At 33.5% G+C, this 19,245-nt stretch overlaps 1 protein-coding gene across 2 annotated transcripts; it reads left to right on the plus strand.

Annotated features, from left to right (window-relative positions):
- The first annotated feature begins 4,993 nt into the window (after positions 1 to 4,993).
- On the plus strand, positions 4,994 to 10,971 carry LOC145031125 (5'-3' exonuclease family protein). 2 transcript variants are annotated; one of them, XM_078979627.1, is made up of 15 exons: positions 4,994 to 5,289; positions 6,698 to 6,932; positions 7,145 to 7,224; positions 7,820 to 7,858; positions 8,143 to 8,161; positions 8,658 to 8,711; positions 8,980 to 9,107; positions 9,230 to 9,298; positions 9,386 to 9,471; positions 9,559 to 9,668; positions 9,798 to 9,848; positions 10,034 to 10,092; positions 10,302 to 10,346; positions 10,575 to 10,649; positions 10,740 to 10,971. In XM_078979627.1, the coding sequence occupies exons 1-15, from the start codon at positions 5,149 to 5,151 to the stop codon at positions 10,857 to 10,859; spliced, it is 1,311 nt and encodes a 436-aa protein (XP_078835753.1). In that variant the 5' UTR covers positions 4,994 to 5,148; the 3' UTR covers positions 10,860 to 10,971. The 2 variants fall into 2 exon arrangements, with proteins under 2 accessions (XP_078835753.1, XP_078835754.1); XM_078979628.1 differs by lacking the exon at positions 8,658 to 8,711.
- The last annotated feature ends 8,274 nt before the right edge of the window (positions 10,972 to 19,245 follow it).

Genomic DNA, 19,245 nt, shown 5'->3' on the forward strand with positions numbered 1-19,245 from the left:
AGCCAACAGCATGTAAATATCATAACACTTTGTATTATGTTGAGCAAAGTGTATAATCATAAGTTCTAATTATTGAATGTGTTTCCTTGTTAGTTTGTCATCATGAACTGAAACTAAGTAATTCATAATAAATATTATTCATTCATTTTAGAACACGTATATTAAACTATAAAAAGTATAGTTTGATAAATTCATATCACTAATACATTTCCATAAAAGAGTTCATACATATTACATACATTTTAGATAAACTATAATAGGTATAGTTTATGATACATCACTCAACACACTCGTACAAAAAGGGTACATTCATACAAGAAAGATTTATGTTCACACACATTTCACATAAACTTGTTAACCTATATTGTGAGACTCTCTCTCTCCCCGTACGTCCGAGTGCGGGATATACTTCCTGGTAGTTATAATCAAAATCTCCTTGAGGGAGAACGTGATACTTGTATATAGATCTATATTGGGTTTGACACCCCACACCTTGCTGCTAGCTACAGTAGGACCTGCAGGTCTACGGGTGACAAATGTCATTTCATTTTCGCGACGCTTGAGAAACGTTGTGGCAGGTTCACATAGTCACAGTATGATTATAGCGACTCACCTAGGGAGATAACAATTCATAAAGTTTACGGGATTTCATAAAACCGAAGTAGGTTTTAGGTTGATTTAAAATTTACTTTCCATATCATTTCAAACTCACGACATTTCTACTAAGTAAGGATGATTTCTTATACATTTTGGTCTTGGTTATAAGGCTACATTTTACAGATTTCAAGGAAAATATCGGATTTTCCTAAAACAAACGCGACATTTACATGTGAAAGACTTCTACTAAGTTTTATAATAAAAGCTTATGAACTCACCAACCTTTGTGTTGACACTTTTCAAACAACTTGTATTCTCAGGAAAACACTAAACAGGTAATCAAGTGCTTTTGAGGATGGGACGTTAAGGCGTCAAACTTTTCATATTTTGTCAACATATTGTAATTGATTTTGAACCATGTAATTCATACAAGTGATGTAACTTTTTCAATTATATATATGTTGGTTGTGTTTGCTTAAATTACTATTGAAATTGTGGTTATGATACTATACATGAAGTCCTCCACCCCCGGATGTTTCCGCCATCCTTGGTTTGGGGGTGTGACATTTGAAGGTGTTTGCTCTTTCAGTAGTTAAAACAATTGATAGAGGTGAAGCTCAACCAGAAATTTGAGCAAATTCAAGATGGTATCCATTCTTTAAGGTATTCATTGATCTCTCCTTATTAATATTTACACATATAAGCTCTATTTCTATATATATATATATATATATATATATATATATATATATATATATCACACAAATATATATAATTTCTATGCAGAATTGTATTGGTGCTATTGATGGCACACATGTAGCAGTTTGGGCTCCATCATCAAAGCAAAAGTCATTTCGAGGTAGAAAAGCAGTTCTTGTAACACAAAATGTGATGGCAATCTGCTCCCATGATATGATGTTCACTTTTGGGTATGCCGGCTGGGAGGGAACAACAAATGACTCTCGTGTATTTTACGATGCTTTTATTAGACCCGAAAACAAATTTCCAATACCAACTGGTGGTAAGATTTCTCAAATTTTTGTTTATCTTATTTATTTAATCTAGTTTTTAAATACTCTAACTCAAATATATATATATATATATATATATATATATATATATATATATATATATATATATATATATGTGTGTGTGTGTGTGTGTATTTGCATTATATGGTTGTAGATCATTTTTATGTTGTTGATAGCGGGTATCCAAATTTGAAGGGATTTTAGCACCATATCGTGGTGAACGGTATCATCGTTAAGATTGGCAACGTGTTAGTGGAGTTAGGGGAAAGAAAGAATTATTCAACTTTATGCATTCATCCGTTCGTAATGTCATTGAACGAGCATTTGGTATTCTTAAGAAAAGATTTCATATTTTGCAAAATATACCAAATTATCCGTTGAGACGACAAATGTTGATTCCGCGTGCATGTTGTGCATTTCATAATTACATACGAATGGAAGATAGGGCAGACACTTTATTTACTAGATATGGTGATGAAAATATTCACAACTTTGAAAAGAGTTTGCAAGTGGTTCAAGAGGGGTTTCCTTTGGATATGACAAGTCAAGATGAGATGCTTCAAGTTAGAGATTCGATTGCGGATATGTTGTGGGAAAAGTATACACAGCGGCGCCAGTAACACTTGCGAGCTTGATACCATTATAGTATTAGAAATGTCTTATCGAAAAATGCTTCTTTTTATGTTGAAGTATACATTAAGATTTATGTTTGATATTCCTATATTAAAATTGTGTTTGATTTTATGTTAAAATATGTTTCATTTTATGTTATTGGAAAATGTTTAATTTTATGTTAAAATATGTCTAATATTGTAATATTTGCAAAACTGAAAAATGGAAAATGAAAAGTGATAGAAAAATGCACAACCAAACGCGTTCTCTAATTTTCCAAAATGGAAAATGAAAACTCCACCACTTTCAACCAAACGCCTTTTCAAAATTTTCATTGAAAACTAAAAATGAAAATGCAACTCTATTTTCTGAAAATGTTTTCTTAGAAAATGAAAACAGTTTTCCACAACCAAACGCACCCTTAACTCCTCCCAGAGATCTTGGAAAAGGTAAAGTCATTGAGGGAGAAGCTATTAAAGTAACAGAATCTGTTCTAATAAATGATGAAGAAACAAAAAGGCAATAGAGAATTGAACAAGGGAATTAGGATCGTACAACCGCAACATTCCTTCAAGAATAATTCAACAATGAAAAGATTGTTCATCCCTTCTCTTTAGAACAAATTGATGTCGACCCTCTATTCCTTCCCTGAAAATCATTGACTAGAGCAATTAAAGACAATGATATTGCTCCTTATGAATCTTTTGATGCTCTTTAAAGCTTAGAATATGATTGGGACCTCGATCCTTATCTCTCTAAATGGATATTAATTTCCTATATTCCCTCCTTCAGTTTCCTTCAAGCCAAATAGTGAACCTCTGTACGGAGAAAGGAAGATATTGTCAAACTTTTATGCCAAGCATCATCAGAAAATCTATGACATAGCATGGTCAAGAAAAGTTATTATAAATGTCAACGATTTCAAGTCTCGTTCATACAAATCAACTTCCTATTGCTCCTATGAGCTTTAAAGATCAAATGAACAAGAATACTACCTCACTAAAGTTGACTTCCCCTTCATAAAACTTGTTGATCTTTTGTGCATTGCCAAGGAACTAAACAAAGGATTCCTTCAATAGAGACTGCTAGAAATGCTCTTATTCCTATCAGAACCTATCTCCAAAGAATAACACTCGAAATAACATCTGTCGTCTCTGATATAAACTCTCTAGTCCCTATGGATCATTCTATGGGGATGGATCCATGGATTGAAGGAATAGAAGAAAGAGAATCCGAAGTTACTGATACTACTGAATTTGGAATCATCTACTGGATTGACGGTTCAGAAGAAAAACAATTCTTTCGATTAAGTAAGAAGCATCGTTGTTTAAATTCGTTTCTAAAGTGCCTCATCAAAGTTGCCTTGGAAACTCCTGAAGCCTTTGTTGAATTCAAAATGCAAGTTGTAAAGCAAATTGAATGGATGTTTGCTATTCGAAGATTCTTCAAAAAGGTAGTTGATTTCCTGAACAACACTTCAGACATTTGAGGAAACGGTAGCTATGGTCACTTAGGGGGAGATTGTTGAACCCAGAAGTGACCCTTCACTGAAGCTCAATATATATGTTTCTGACTGAAGTGTTCATTACCGAAGGATAATGAAGTCCACAAGGAGAATGATCAGAAGGTCTCTTTTAAACAGAAGAAGTTGACTTCTATTTTGTCTTTTTGTTTTGACAGTTATTGTCCATTGGTTTGTAATGATCATTGGTTAATTACTAGATCACTTAGTCATTTCATTATCTTTTGTCAGTAGCTAATTATTGAGATATAAGAATGTAAAATCCAAACAAAAAAATCTTGAGATATAATTATGAAGCAATATACTAGCGACTACTGATGGAAAGTAATGAGGATTCAAATTAAATGACTTTTCAATTTCAGGTTGAGTATTTAGAACCGAATAAGCTCTTATTTGGGTAACCCGAACCAAATAACCCGAGAACTGAATAAGCATAATATAGATACCCAAAAACCGAATCGAATTGCTTGTTGGAGCCTAATTCGGTTCGGTTTGGGTTTTTGGGCCAAATTCTCATCCCTAGCCACATGGCAAACATAGTCACGTCGGAATACCGACAGTAAAAATACCACCACACCTCATAGTCTTATTGGTTGTCAGAAAAATAATGTTTTGCTAAAGAAGATGACAGAAGCTGCTAAGAACCCAGAAAACCGATTATACCTACGATACAAGATCATAAGAATGTTTTTTGAACAGTTCAACCGAGTTCAATAAAAAATATGGACAAATAAAAAAACTAAATGATTAAATATATACAAATTGAAAAAAGGGGGAGTTATTGGAGGAAGAGATGATGATTACCGGTGATATGAACAGCGCACATATGAGTTTGATTGACTAGGGAAAAAGAAGGAGAAGGGCACATAAAGGAAAAGAAAATGAATGATGTTGGTCAGTTTCTTTTTTTTTTTTTTCATGATTGAGTCAGCTATTTTTTGATTTTTTCATAATTGAATCAGTTATTTTTAGACCGAATGAGAGATGTTTTTACCTAAATCAAACACGGATCAAACACCGTATCAAACAAAACAAAAATGTCTTAGCAGACCCAATAAGACTATAATCAAAGAGGCCTAAAAACTTGATAAAGGATACAACGAAAAAAATTGAAAGAATAAGAAGGTTATTTTGGAAATACTTTTTTTAGGGTTTAACAAAAAAATAATAATCTAAAAATATAAGTTATAACCGTAAAATGAAAAACTTCAGCTGTCATATGTGCTTTCATAGAAATCAAGGGGGTTGTCTGCAGTTTTTTTCTTCGACAGAGGGATTAGGAGGCAGATAGAAAGTAGAAACCTTCACCATTAAACCCTCAACGGACCATCTCGGTCTGCTTCACTACTACTCAGAATTTCAAACACAAATGCCTAACAGTTGAAAATGGTTTGCTGTCAGTTCTCCAATCATCTACTTAACAACGTTTGCAGAATTCTTTACTGCTGCGGAAGGAGCTTTTCAGCGAATCACAGGACCGGAACGCCTCATCATCTCGTTTCCCCTTCACGTATACGATTTTCCAAGGTATTTCTCGCAAAATAGCAAATTATGCACAGTTATGTGACATTGGATATAGTAATGGGGTCTTACTCGGTATATTATTGTGCAACTATGCTTATTGCTCATAATTCGATATATTATAATGCTACCTCATATAGTGAGAGCGAATATAATGCTTTATCCGATACATTTTTTCATATGCTTCCATTTTTGGGGAATATGATACTCATAAGCAAAGTGAATATATTAGGCATTTCGTTGAAGAGTTAGCAACCATAGGGCTCTTTTTTTTGTATTGTAATCCTATTTCTTCAAAAAGTTGGGAAAAACTATCAGTTTTGGAAATTTGGAAGCCATTTGACACAATATTCATATTGCATAATGTCAGAAAAGAGGAGGAATATGCTATTGGGTGAATTTGTGGGGTAAAATCCATGTTTGGTGATCATGCTTCACTGGTTGTCACATTTTCTCATGGAACTTGAAGTTTTCTTATTATTGTTAATTCATGTACAATGCTCTTAGAACCATAATCATACAAATGTTAATTAGTTAACTAACTATCAAATGGAGCATATGTGGGCTTTCATCAAGAATATCTGCCTCTATACCAATTGGTGCAAAGCAAAGAGATTGAAAGTAGATAGGGCTACATGGGCATTTCTATAAGGCCCATTTCTTTTGAATGCAAACAATTCGACTAGTAGATTCAAATATGGTAATATGGTAGTATATCATTTCACCCAGATCTTTAAGACCTATGATTCAAATCAAGATCTTTAGTTGTTGGAATGTGATTTTATTCTTGTTAAGCATGCTTTAACTTTGAAAAAGATTAAAGATCTTAAAAAGTTAAATTAGGATGATAGGTATTAGACATAGTTTTACTCCAGTGCCTTTATGATGCTATGAAATTACAGTTGCTATTTATGATAAATAATGTAATACTTTGTTCCGATGTTTGTCATGTTGATGTAGCTAAACTTCATTTGCTTTTATGGTATTTTTGTACTTTTATCAAAATTGTGTTTCACAATTAATGGAAAAAGTTAGTAGAAAAAGGGTCTTTCAGTCCAAGGGTCAACCACCCCATTTGACACATTCTCAAAAATATGAAATAGTGCTTAACATATATGATATATGTCATATGTAAAACTGTAAGCACCCTTCTAGAACATTTTTGTACTTTGTTCATATATTTTCATAACTGCTGACATCATAGTTATAGGATTTCTCTTTCTTTATTGTTCTGTTGGAACTAAATTTAAAATACATGGAACTTTGATCCCCAATGTCAAGGATTGAACTACAATTTGTTATTCAGTTATAGAAGAGTAAGTTACTCTATTATATAGGACCATTTTTCACTGCAAGTTGAAGCTACTTACTATATTGATTTAACTGAATATCTATGTACTTGTATTGTATCCAGGGTTACCAGAAAGTGTCAAATTCTTTGAAGTCAGAACTCTCTGGAACTGGAACTACTCCTGTTGTTTCTCTTAAAGATTTGGGAACTGTTGAAAGAGAAACAACACTAAAAGAAAGCACTTCCTTTGATTCTTCCCATAAAACAGATAATGTAGTAAATATTGATTCTTCAAATGGTCGAGTGATGCTCATTGATGGCACTTCTATCATCTACAGATCTTATTACAAACTTCTTGGTGAGAATTTTTGTTTCATTTGAATGATTCATGTTCATTTAACTCAATTATGCATCCATTGCCTTAACTTCTATGAAAATCTATTAGTCAAGTAATTGAAACTTGTTTGTTATAGAATTCAGTGAATGTTTGATGTTTCTAACCTTCCACTTTGTTAACTAAACTCTTATTTATCCTATTAACTTTTTTTTCTCTGTGTTTATTCTTGCTAGCTAAGTTACACCATGGGCATCTGTCTAATGCGGATGGCAATGGAGATTGGGTCATGACAATATCTACAGCTTTATCACTCGTTAGTCATGCTCTTTATTTTAAGTTTGTGTGTGTGTGTGTGTGTAAATATGAAATGATGAATTGTGCAATTAAGAGCAAACCCTAAAAAGATCATAGTTTGAGCCTCAAATGAAGAGCTACATGCTAACTCAAAACTCGTAGGTATGAGCTACATGCTAACTTAATGATTGTAAAAACAAGCAGTTGATTTATGATTTGTATTAAATTTGTTTTGATGTGTGCAAATGTTATTTGCATGTGGATATGAACATGAGTTTTGACTTTTGACTGGAATTTCTTATCAAGGTTGATTATGTGAAAAATTAGAGGACATATGTGGCACTTATATACATGGAAAAAAGATGAAATGTGACATTAAAATTGGAGTATAGATAGTTAAATAGAAATCAAGAGTTGAGTGTTTTAGTAAATATTATTTTAACCAAAATGAGAAAGTGTGTTAGGAGATTTTACATTAGAAACTACAAACGATTAAAAATCAAAGAAGTTTTAGCTTTTACATTAGAAAGTGTGTAATCCTTTTTATTAATAAATAAATAAAGATGTAACTGACTTATACTTATTTTGATTTTTTTTTTCTTCTCTCTCAACAGATCATTGATGTCTTGGAGTTTACTCCATCACATGTTGCGGTATATATCATCTCATTTTCATCATCTGTTAGATTAGATTAATGAAGTGACATAATTATGCATTCTCAATCTCTTCTTTCTTCTTTCCTTTAGTGTTTGATGGTTTAAACAATTGATTACTGGACTTCTCCCTATTTCCTTCATTTTAGTCTACCTAAAACTCGGCCTCTATTCTATGCATTTTGTAACTGTATAACTTTTTAATGCAAAAAACTTGATGTTTGAAATTTTATTTTGTACATTGGATTCATGAAGCTCACTTATTATTTCTTATTAATTTGCAGGTGGTTTTTGATCATGATGGTAAGTCTTAAACCCTAAGAAGTCTGCTTTTGCTATTGCTTCTCTTCATTGCTATTCATGCAAGTATTTCAATTCTTTAGGCATATTGTCAATCATAATTATATCAACCTTCTTGTGATATTTGTTTTGCTCCTCTGTGAGGAGAGAGATGAAGAATTTAGAAATGGATGATGAGAGAGATGAAGAGAAGAGTTAGAAGGAATTTATTCATTTACATTTTGAACTCCTAAGGCATTTAGGTCCTTGATTTATGCCATAAATTTGAGTTTGATTTTGATTTTATTCAACTTCAGTTTATCTCCTGTGAGGTATACTATATATAGTCAGGTTTTTCCCTCATAATGGGACAACATTACAACCTTAATTATTTTCACCCTATATAACACTAGCTATATTTAGAAGCCTCTTAAACTTGCAACTGATTTTCTTCATTTTTTTTTTTTGTGTCTATGAAAAGTTTCTTGATAGGCCCTGTTTTGATAACTAACATTTTCAGGCTTTTCCTTTGGTAATACGCCTCAGTCATCCAGACAAAAATTTATGGCAAAAGGTATATTTATTTATTTTTTTCCCTCCCTTTATTCCATGGATTATTTGTTCTTGAAAATTGAAAATGGTATTCAAATTCATGGTTTTGTCTGTGTTTGTTTGAATCTGATGCTTTTCTTTCATTAGAGGCTTAGAACAAGTACAAGTTATGTTTTACTTTAAAGTCCAAAACAATCTGTGTATGCAATTCTTGAAGGAAATAATGAGAAAGGTAGTAAGGGGTATATTGGTAATTCTGTTATGAGAAAATGTTGACTTTCTTTTTTTAGGTCAGACTTTTCGGCACACTCTCTACCCTGCATACAAGAGCAACCGTCCACCAACTCCAGATACAATAGTTCAAGGCCTTCAATACCTGAAAGCAGCCATTAAAGCAATGTCCATTAAAGTCATTGAGGTAACAATAAGTCAATAACATAACATCTTTTTCATTGCTTTTTATTAATTTATAAATTATAAATCATAAATAAAATTATAGTTTCTTGTATCGATGGATGATGTGTGACCATTTCAAGGTAGGTTCCTGGCGTTGAAGCTGATGATGTCATCGGGACCTTGGCTCTTCGCAGTGTTGAAGATGGGTTCAAGGTATAATACCAACATACTTCCATTTTTTTTTTTTTAAATTAAATTAAATTAATTATTAATTACCTTTTTTTTTATTTGTTGTTACAGGTTCGAGTTGTGTCTCCAGATAAAGACTTTTTTCAGATATTATCTCCTTCGTTACGCCTTCTTCGAATTGCACCACGTGGTTTTGAGTTAGTATCATTTTTATAAATGTAAAATCGAGAGAATCATGTAATTATATTATTATTATTATATTATATTATTCTCATATGCTACAGAATGGTTTCATTTGGAATGGAGGATTTTGCTAAAAAATATGGAGCAATAGAACCTTGTCAGTTTGTTGATGTAATGTCACTTGTTGGTGATAGATCTGATAACATACCAGGTATTTTTAGGATACTAGGTTTTAATTTTATAATATCATATTAGGCTTCTTTTTTTATTTTTTATTTTTTATGTTTATCTACTTATTAATGAGCTTTATGTTATATCTGATAAAATTACATATTTGCAGGTGTTGATGGAATTGGGGATGTGCATGCAGTGCAGCTAATCTCAAGATTTGGTATATAAACTTTTCACATCTCTTTAATTTTCATATTTTAAAAAATTAGGAATATTATTATTAAAATATTCCCTTCTGTGTCAGAAGATTTAAATACTGCTGAATACATGTTTTAAAACTTCTTTTTTCTTTTTCTTTTTCATATTTCATTTCACGTTTTCAATTTCTTCCACATTTTTTAAAAGGCACGCTGGAGAATTTGCTGCAACATGTTGATCAAGTTGAAGAGGAGCGAATAAAAAAGGTGACATAATCTTATTGATGATATTAATGAAGAGTGATATTTATTATAGCATCTTACCTTTTTTTTTTTTTTTTTTTTTCTTAGTTACAACTTACAACATTATAAAATATCTACCCAATTATAGCAATCTCATCAACATAACAAAGTAATTTCTGTAGATTTTTCAAAGTACAGTGTCTAAACCCTGATTTGTGAGTTTTCACATGTAGGCTTTGATAGCAAATAAGGAGCAGGCTCTATTGAGCAAAGAACTGGTAAGTGAATATCACCATTTGCATTACACTTTTGTGCATGTGTTGAGGCTTTAAAAAAATTGTGCTATATACAAGAAACAGCAAAACAGCGACATACTTTTTTTTTTTTTTTTTTCGTTCTCGTTTCTTTCCATTATAAAATTGTACTTTACAATCTTTTTCTTATGAGGCATTATAGCCTTCAGTTTAATTTTTATGTTGTTTGTGCCACGTGTTATGTTTTGATAGGCACTTTTACGTTCTGATCTTCCACACTACATGGTGCCATTTGCCATCAATGATCTCATATTTAAAAAACCAGAGGCTAGTGCTTTCTATATATCTATTTTTGTGGCCATGAGCATTTTATAGCCTTTTTTTTTAAATAAAAATAAAAATTGTTTTCTGATACAGGACAATGGGGAGAAATTTACAAACCTATTGACAGCAATAGGTGCATATGCAGAAGGCTTTTCGCTGGATTCAGTTATCAGAAGGGCTTTCTATCTTTGGAAGAAGCTTGACAAATCATAAATATAAACTTCTGTATTTTATTACTTTATGTGGGGTATTAAGAACAAATCTATGGGTCAAATTTCCATGGTGAGCAGAAATTCTACAATATATCATACAAATATATCGCTCAGAGTCTGCTCAAAAGCTTAAACGGACTGGTTGAAAAGATAGCAGATAAAAAAAATTGACATTTGGTAAAACCAGCTGATAAGCCGGTTAAAATATGTAAAATGATGTAAAAAATATGGTAGAAAAATATATATATTTTTAATATATCTGGGAGAATTTAAAAAAAAGCACAATAAGCTCGTTCAAATGCTAGTTTAAATTGTTTTTTATTTGTCAGACATTAAAACCTAAAAAAAAAAAATTGAAAAATAAACTAAGGTGTAGGGTGCTAAACATAACCTAAATCAACTAACACTCAATCGGTTTATTATTAACAAAAACTTGAATATCAGAGTGCATATATTGAAGCTTTTGTTCATATAGTTATGACACATAGATTGATTTGAATTTAAAGGTTCTACTTATCTTAACACATCAATAAAAAAAAATTATATCAAGGCACTGATTTGAATTTAAAGGTTCTACTTATCTTAACACATCAATAAAAAAAAATTATATCAAGGCACAGCGTCTTTTAAATAGATTCTCCAAAATCGAGTGATTGTACAACAATTTTTCATTCATCCTCTTTCTTCACCCATCGTTCAACTACAAGAAACCCCCCCCCCATCAATTTCCTCCCTCTTGTTTTTCTGATTTTTGCATGTTTGTTTTGATCTATGTTTTTGCATAATGGTTTGCTTTGTCAAAAACAAAAAAAACCAAGCACGGTGATGAAAATTTTGATCTTAGTTCCTCAAAACAATCTTGATTCTTCATGTATGTATGTGTATAGTTGAAATTTCATCTCATGAATGAAGCTTAAATCATTGGGCAGCTTATAAAAATCGAAAGTAATAGAGCACTCTTCCTCATCACACCTTGTGTCGGCTAGATCTCCTGCTTCTCTCATGGCGGAGTCAAGTCAAATGTGGAATATTGGTGGAATGTGGATTTAAAAAAACATGTACCACTTTGCTAAGAAGAAAGAGGAAAATCAACTCTATTCAACAAGTTTGAGATTTTGCAACAAAAAAAAAAAGGGGGGGAAATGATTTATTAGGGTAATTAACTATTACCTTTGTACTTAATTGGTCACTTTACTTTTTTATTTTTATTTTTATTTTATTTATTTATTTATTTATTTATTTTTATCTCATTTATCATTGAACTTGTTATAGGTGTTCCCAGAAACCATTGAAACCGGCTATTGAAGGTTTCCGGCAATTTCTTATCTCCGGCGACTCTTCGGTCGTCTTCTCCAGCGAGCCTCCGGCAAAAACGAGTTTTTCCGACGCACTTTTCTCGACTGCCATCCAAGCGGCATCCATCGCCGGTGTTGCTGCTTAGCTTTCCCCACCCTCCCCTCTCTCCCTCCTGTCGATTTGCTGCCAGAAAAAGGAAGAAGGGACGTAGGCAGCAAGCCACCTGCCACCTCCTCCGACCATCACCAGAACCCACCTGCCACCTCCCTTTTACCGACGGTAAACCACCATTACCACCTCCTGTTGAATGCTGCTGCTATAAGTCATCAAACCGAGACCCAAGGATCCGTCGAAAATTTCATTTTTGCCGGAGGCTCGCCGGAGAAGACGACCGGAGAGTCGCCGGAGATAAGAAATTACCAGAAACCTTCAATAGCCGGTTTCAATGGTTTCTGTGAACACCTACAACAAGTTCAATGGTAAATGAGATACAAAAAAAAAAAAAAAAAAAAAAAAAAAAAAAAAAAAAAAAAAAGTGACCAATTGAGTACAAAAGCAACAGTTAATTACTTAATAAGTTATTTCTCAAAAAAAAAAAAATTATAATTTGCTCAAGTCAACTACTATGTCATCAAACGTTGACCAAGTTAACTCTCATATCATCTTAATGGTTTTTTAAGAAAATTTGCCAAAGTACATGGAATTTTTTTAGATTATCCTTTAATATTGAACTCTTTTGTAACCGGCGGCTATTCGGCTAATCAATCATTTTCGCAAAAAATAGGAAAATTTTGTTTTTTTTTTTTTCCTAAAAAGATGTCCAACTATAGTGGTTTTAATATCGTTTGCCCAATATATGATTCTAGATCCAAGCCTCTGAGGTCTTGGTTCCCTGAAAGTATATTATGTACATTAAAATGAGTTTGTTTATTTATGATAATAAACTATTTGGTTCTTGACCAGGTCTTAAATCCGGACACGAGCATGGCTATTGTTCGGACTTACATCCATAAAAAAAAACCAATTCCAAGGACCTTGCTCTTAGTTGTTCAAAAAAAAAAAAAAAAGACCTTGTTCTTAATTATCTGGAGGAGATATTGACTTTGACCCGTCTCTCACACGACCTATACTTTTCAAAGTTTGTTTACTATTTCTTTCATAGTTTTCTCATGCTTGGAATTGGGGTATTGTTTGCATATTTTCTTTATTCTCATCTTCACTAGACACTATCAAACAAAGCTTTCAATAGCTAAACCTATATGTTACGTACTGATACCGATGAAATAACGCCCGTTATTCTATGTTTAGCGACAAGTTAATAGAAAATCGAATATATAGTCACCTTAATTATTTATCGATTATTATATAAGAATAAATAACCTATGGTCATTATAATATAAAAAATAAGTAAACTTTCATGTTATAAGAGCGACTCGTTTCTTTTAAATCCAATTGCAATCCGATGTTTCGATTTATTGCAAGACATGTTTGATTGTTGTTTTTATATATGAAAGCCTTTCAAACATACAATTAACAATGATCGCATTTTTTCATTGTAATATTACACTCTTTTACTTTAAATTTTATTAACATATTAACATATATAAATATTAATAGGTCGACATGTATTATAAAAAAAAAAAAAAGTAAATATAGCACATTTTTACTTTAAATTTTATTAACATAACCAATTATATAAATATTAACAACGATCATTTGGGATAAAAAGAAATTTTAATTGTGAATATGATGAACATCTATAATTATATAAAAATTTTATTTTATAATTAAGATATATAATTTTAATTATAATAATTAAATTCATGTTTATTTATTATTGATTAATTATTAATGTTTAACATTTAAAATATATGTTAAAAATATAAAGTAATTGTTGATGTGATTGAAGACCATTTTTAAAGGGAATTAATTCCCTTTAAAATGTTTAGTGTACCCTTTTTGTGAGTGTAATAATGTTTGCGTATGAGAAAATGACTTAAAAAGGTAATGAAGTTTCAAAAATGTACAAAAAATACCATTATTTTATTTTTAGTACTCAAAATACCATTAAAGTATATTTTTTATACACAAAATACTAATGAAGTACATATGTGTTCAAATAAAACCTTGTGGGTAACCTAAAATAGCCGGTAAAATGGTATTTTGTGTAAAAAAAAAAGACAATGGTCTTTTTTGTATATTTTTGAAACTTCATTACCTTTTTAAGTCATTTTTCCTTCTTTGAATGTAATGGAAATTTAGCTATTTTTTATAAAGAACCCTCCACTTCACTTCGGTCACTACTGTTCTTCATCGTCACCCTCCACCACCATGGAAAACCCCTTTTTCTTATTCTTCCTCCTAATCATCTGCCTACTTTCATCAACGTCGGAATCTTGCCGGCCACCTTCGTTTCTCGGCAAATCCCCACGGCTTCTCAAAACCCAAAACATTATCGTTCAGCTGAAGTACACTTACGAGACACGATACTTTGATCAGACTCTTGATCATTTCAGCTTCAATGATCTTCCCAAGTTCCAACAACGTTATCTCATCAACTCCGATCACTGGGTGGGCCTAGGCCCTAATCGTTTAGGCCCAATCTTCCTTTATTGCGGCAACGAAGGCAACATCGAATGGTTCGTTGCCAACACCGACTTCGTTTGGGAACTCACCCCTCGTTTTGGTGCCATGGTCATCTTCCCCGAAGTAAAAGCCCTAATCACTCTACTCTACATTAATTTCTTCACTTGCGGACCTTTAATAATACAATTTTATCAAAAGCTGCGTGATTTGATCTAGCATCGATATTATGGTGAATCGATGCCATATGGAAGCCAGAAAGAGGCATACAAGAACGCTTCTACTTTAGCCTATCTAACAGTCGAACAAGCACTTGCTGATTACGCTCTTCTCCTCACCGATTTGAAGAAAAATTTGTTAGCCGAAGTGTCACCTGTAATCTTGTTCGGCGGATCATACAGTGGAAGTAAGATCTTTTCCAACAATTTCAACAAAAATTAAACAAGCAGTTGCTGATTACACTATTCTCATCCCATTTACCTGAAGCCTGGTTACCACAATGTTTTAGTTGAACACATGTGTATTTTGTTGGTATTCTGTGTACAAATAGTAACATTAATGGTATTTTTTGTACTAAAAAAACAACAATGGTATTTTTTGAATATTTGGAAACCGGATAACCTACAATAACCGGTAAAATGGTATTTTGTGTACAAAAAAAAAACAATAATGGTCTTTTTTGTACACTTTTGAAACTTCGTTACCTTTTTAAGTCATTTTCCCTTTGTGTATCCACATGATGCAATGATGTATGTGAGTGATGGAGGAGGAGGAGGGATACATATAGTAAAACACTTTTTAAAAGATGCTTGACATTTCATTAATATTGTAGAAGTAATTTTAAAAACTGATGTGATATATTTAAAAAGAAAAGTGACATTACATTGATATAGATGACATAATCTAAAAACAAGTAAACTAAACATTATAATATAATACTATTACTTCACAAAGTGAAAATAAAGTGACATTTAGAATCAAATTGATAACATGAAAACTTAATTAGATACCAAACTTAAAAATCATATGTTTAATAACAAGCTTTTATCAAAAGGCCTTTGGCCTAAGTGTCTTTTTTTAGTTAAGGGTTCAAGTCTCACTTGATACATATATAACACTTGGAAAATTGGGCTTTTCAGTCTAGACCCTTAGGGGTGGAAAGTTTTGCAGCTTTAGTCCCTAGGAGGCAAAAGTGTCAGTTTCAGGATAGATGGAGTATGTTGTGCATACTCCTTGTACGATGGGCGTTAGAAAGTGGTGGACGCAGAGCTCATCTACGTATGCTTAGCGTACATGAGCATGAAGAAGACCCTATTTTTTGGGGTTGTACCTTATTTAAGCCATAAGTTAGCCTCTTGTTGCCTTGTTTAACTAGTCTCCTCACCCTTGAAAACCCTAATTTGTTCCTTAGCCATTGTTTGGAGTTTTTGAGCTCTTGTGAAGCTTTTGTGGAGGATTTTGTGCATCTTGAAGGGAAAAAAGAAACTTGAAGACGCTTTGGGATCCAACTTAAGCACCTTATTTTGGTGGCTTGTGAGGTATAAAGTTCACTCCTTGTTGTAACACTTGGTTTCGAATTTGCTTCTTTATTCAGGGTTGCAGCCTAATCTTCTGTGGTCATGGGGCTTAGGGCCTTGGGAAAGAAAAGATTAGGCCTTTCTTGGGTGTGGGTGTTATGGTTTAAGTGATCCAAGTGTTCGATTGTGTCTTCAGAGGTCAAGGATATAATTGTAATTTGATAATTCGATCTTTTATGGATTTTCAGTTTTGTTCAGGAAGTTTTAAGGCTTGGGTGTGTTGTTAGAAGCATAGGGCTTCTCGCCACCTTTCCGTGGATGTAAGGTTCGTTGGAAACGGACTTAAGATAAGGAAGTTATGGCATTTTGAAGATATTGGTAGAATTGGCCCCTAATGGAAATAGTTGGCAAATCGGTCCCATGCATGCAAGGATGGAATGCGCGTGTCTGGCTGGGTACGCCCAACGTAAGTTGGGGGTACACCCAACGTAATGATCAGAGTGCCAAACCCTAAAATTTTAGGGTTTAGGCACTATTTAAACATCTTTATGAGCTCAAGGCTCTTTCATTTCTCAGCCTCCATTGCTTCTAGCCTCATTTTGGAAACCCTAATCTCATTTTGAGTGTTTAAGAGATTAAAGTGCGCTTTTTGGTGTGTTCTTGCTCATTTCCAAGAAAAGGGTGTTTGGTGCTAGCTTGTGGTTCAAAGGGGGGGGGGGTTGTTTAGATCTAAACTTTAGGCTTCATTTCCAGCTCATCCAAGGTATAAAGTTCTCATCTTGACCTCTTATTGTGAAAGTTTGAGTTTAGGACAAGATTAAGGGTTTTTATGGTGTATTAAGATCTCATTGTGAGTTTGAGCCACTCCAGGAGCTTGGAGTGATAGATCTTGCCTCTTCTGATGTTCCTAGTTCATAAAAATGCTTACTTGATGTTTAGAAATGGTCCATGTGTGTTCTAGTTGGATTATGTTGGGTCTTAATGGATTAAATTAGTTGTTGGGTCCCATTGAGTCATGCAAATGCATAAAGGTGTCGACTTTATGCATTAAGAACTTAGTTGGAAGGTCTTCTAAGGTTTTGAAGTGAGGACTTAATGGATTAAGATGCATTTTGAGTTTTGGAGAAGTTCTAGTTATGCCCCAGGTAACTGATGGTACCCCCAGCGTACCTTTTTTTTGGTGGCGATCCAGATTTCGTTGAGTACACCCAACATAGCTGAGCGTACGCCCCATGTTCATCGATCAAAAAGGTTTTAGGTTGTTGCGTTTTGGGCTTGCATTCCTTGGGCCACTTTGTTGTTTTGGGCCTTTTGGGCTAATTGAGATTTATTGTTAGATAAGAAATTCTTGGGCTTTAGGATAAGGACCATATAGGGTTGGGCCCAATTTGGAAAATTGGGCCATTAGTGGGCTTTTATGGATCTTGTAGTTTTGGGCCTTTTTGGCTTTGGACTTGGCCTCAGTTTTGGTTCATGTTGGGTCAAGGGTAAAATCATTTTACCCACCCCAAGTATGAATTATGGATCATCGTTTGGAACCTAATTGCTAATTGGGTGTTATTTTGGTATTGATAGCTCGGAGGAGTTGTCGGGGCAGCAACTAAGGATTTCTTTCAGTGAGCTTCTGGTTTCGAGGTGAGTCTCCTCACTTTTCTATGGGTTGAAGGCACCAATGTTGGCCCATTTTGTTTACATATTATAGGAAGACCTGGGGGTAACCCTTGGCAGTTTGTATGAAAGACTAGGAGGCGGATCCTGGCAAACTGTATGCAAGACCAAAGTCTGAACTCTGATCGATAAATAGTTAAGTAATGTAGATTGTATGCTAGTTGTCTTTGTCATGCTTACATGGAAGACCCGGATGTGGCTCATGGCACTTGTCTGTAAGACCCAGGGTTTTGGCCCCCGGCCTGGCAAGGAAGACCACGAGGCGGCTCGTGGCATAATGGCAAGACTATGGTTGGCACATAGTACTTTTATTGGTTGATTGGATTTGTATGATATGTATGGCTCGTTTGATATGTTTGGTATGTGGTATTTGGGGAACTCACTAAGTTTTGTGCTTACAGTTTGTGGTTTATGGTTTCAGGTACTTTCAGTTCAAAAGGGAAGGGCCCGGCTTGATCGCAACGCATGTGTTGGATTAGGTGTCTAATCCCATAACTATGATTGGTATGTACTTGAATTGATAGCAGCACAGTCCTTTTGGGTTGCCTTCATACTAGCAACTGACAAGATGACTTTTGGAGAGAGAGGTTGAATTTATTATTTGGATTAATAAATTAGTAATAAAATGATTTATTAATGTATTATGATAATAATATATTAATTAGAAATCATTTAATTTAATTAATATTTAATCAGAAATTAATTTTGGGTTAAAGGAATTAATTAAAAGTATAGGGGTTGTTTTGCAATTATTTATTAGTTGTGGTTTGGGCTCTTGGATCATCCTAAAGAGGGTTGGATGAAAATTCTAGGGAGGCCCTAGGGATTTTCGTCCAAGGCCTTGAGAAGGGGAGTCCATGGGTTGCTTAGGCCTTAAGCTGGAAATTAGGATTTCCCCCAGCAAACTCTTGGTTTGGCTCTAAGCAACCAATAACTATATAAAGAGCCCCAACCCCTTGAGATTTCGGCCACATGCTTCCAAACCCTAGAAGAACCGAATTCTAGTGCTTCCTCCTCATCTCTCCTCTCATCCTCTTATATAGTGTGTTTGTGAGCCATTAGAGGTGTTACACTTGTGACATTTGCTCTCAAAGTTCAAGATCTTCAAGGATACCATTGTTATTACTACATAAAAATAAAGGTATGTATCTAAACCCTTATGTTAATTTAAAAAATTTTACATGCCTTCTAGGGTTTCTAGTTTTTGTGTTCAATGCTTGTATGTCTAATAGAGAAAACATAGATCCAAAAATTAGGGTTACATGTACACATATGATTGTTTGCTATGCTCAAATCCCATCAACATGCACCCGTGTTTTCCGC

This window comes from Lactuca saligna, chromosome 2 (genome assembly GCF_052625555.1).
Source record: "Lactuca saligna cultivar CGN05327 chromosome 2, ASM5262555v1, whole genome shotgun sequence".
NCBI lineage: Eukaryota > Viridiplantae > Streptophyta > Magnoliopsida > Asterales > Asteraceae > Lactuca > Lactuca saligna.

What these genes read in the sequence shown, in the direction of transcription:
- LOC145031125 (XM_078979627.1), top strand. Translation starts at nt 5,149, where the DNA reads ATGGTTTGCTGTCAGTTCTCCAATCATCTACTTAACAACGTTTGCAGA. An exon ending in TGTCCATTAAAGTCATTGAG is followed by an intron (nt 9,108 to 9,229) that starts GTAACAATAAGT and finishes ATTTCAAGGTAG; the next exon opens with GTTCCTGGCGTTGAAGCTGA. An exon ending in GTGTTGAAGATGGGTTCAAG is followed by an intron (nt 9,299 to 9,385) that starts GTATAATACCAA and finishes TTGTTGTTACAG; the next exon opens with GTTCGAGTTGTGTCTCCAGA.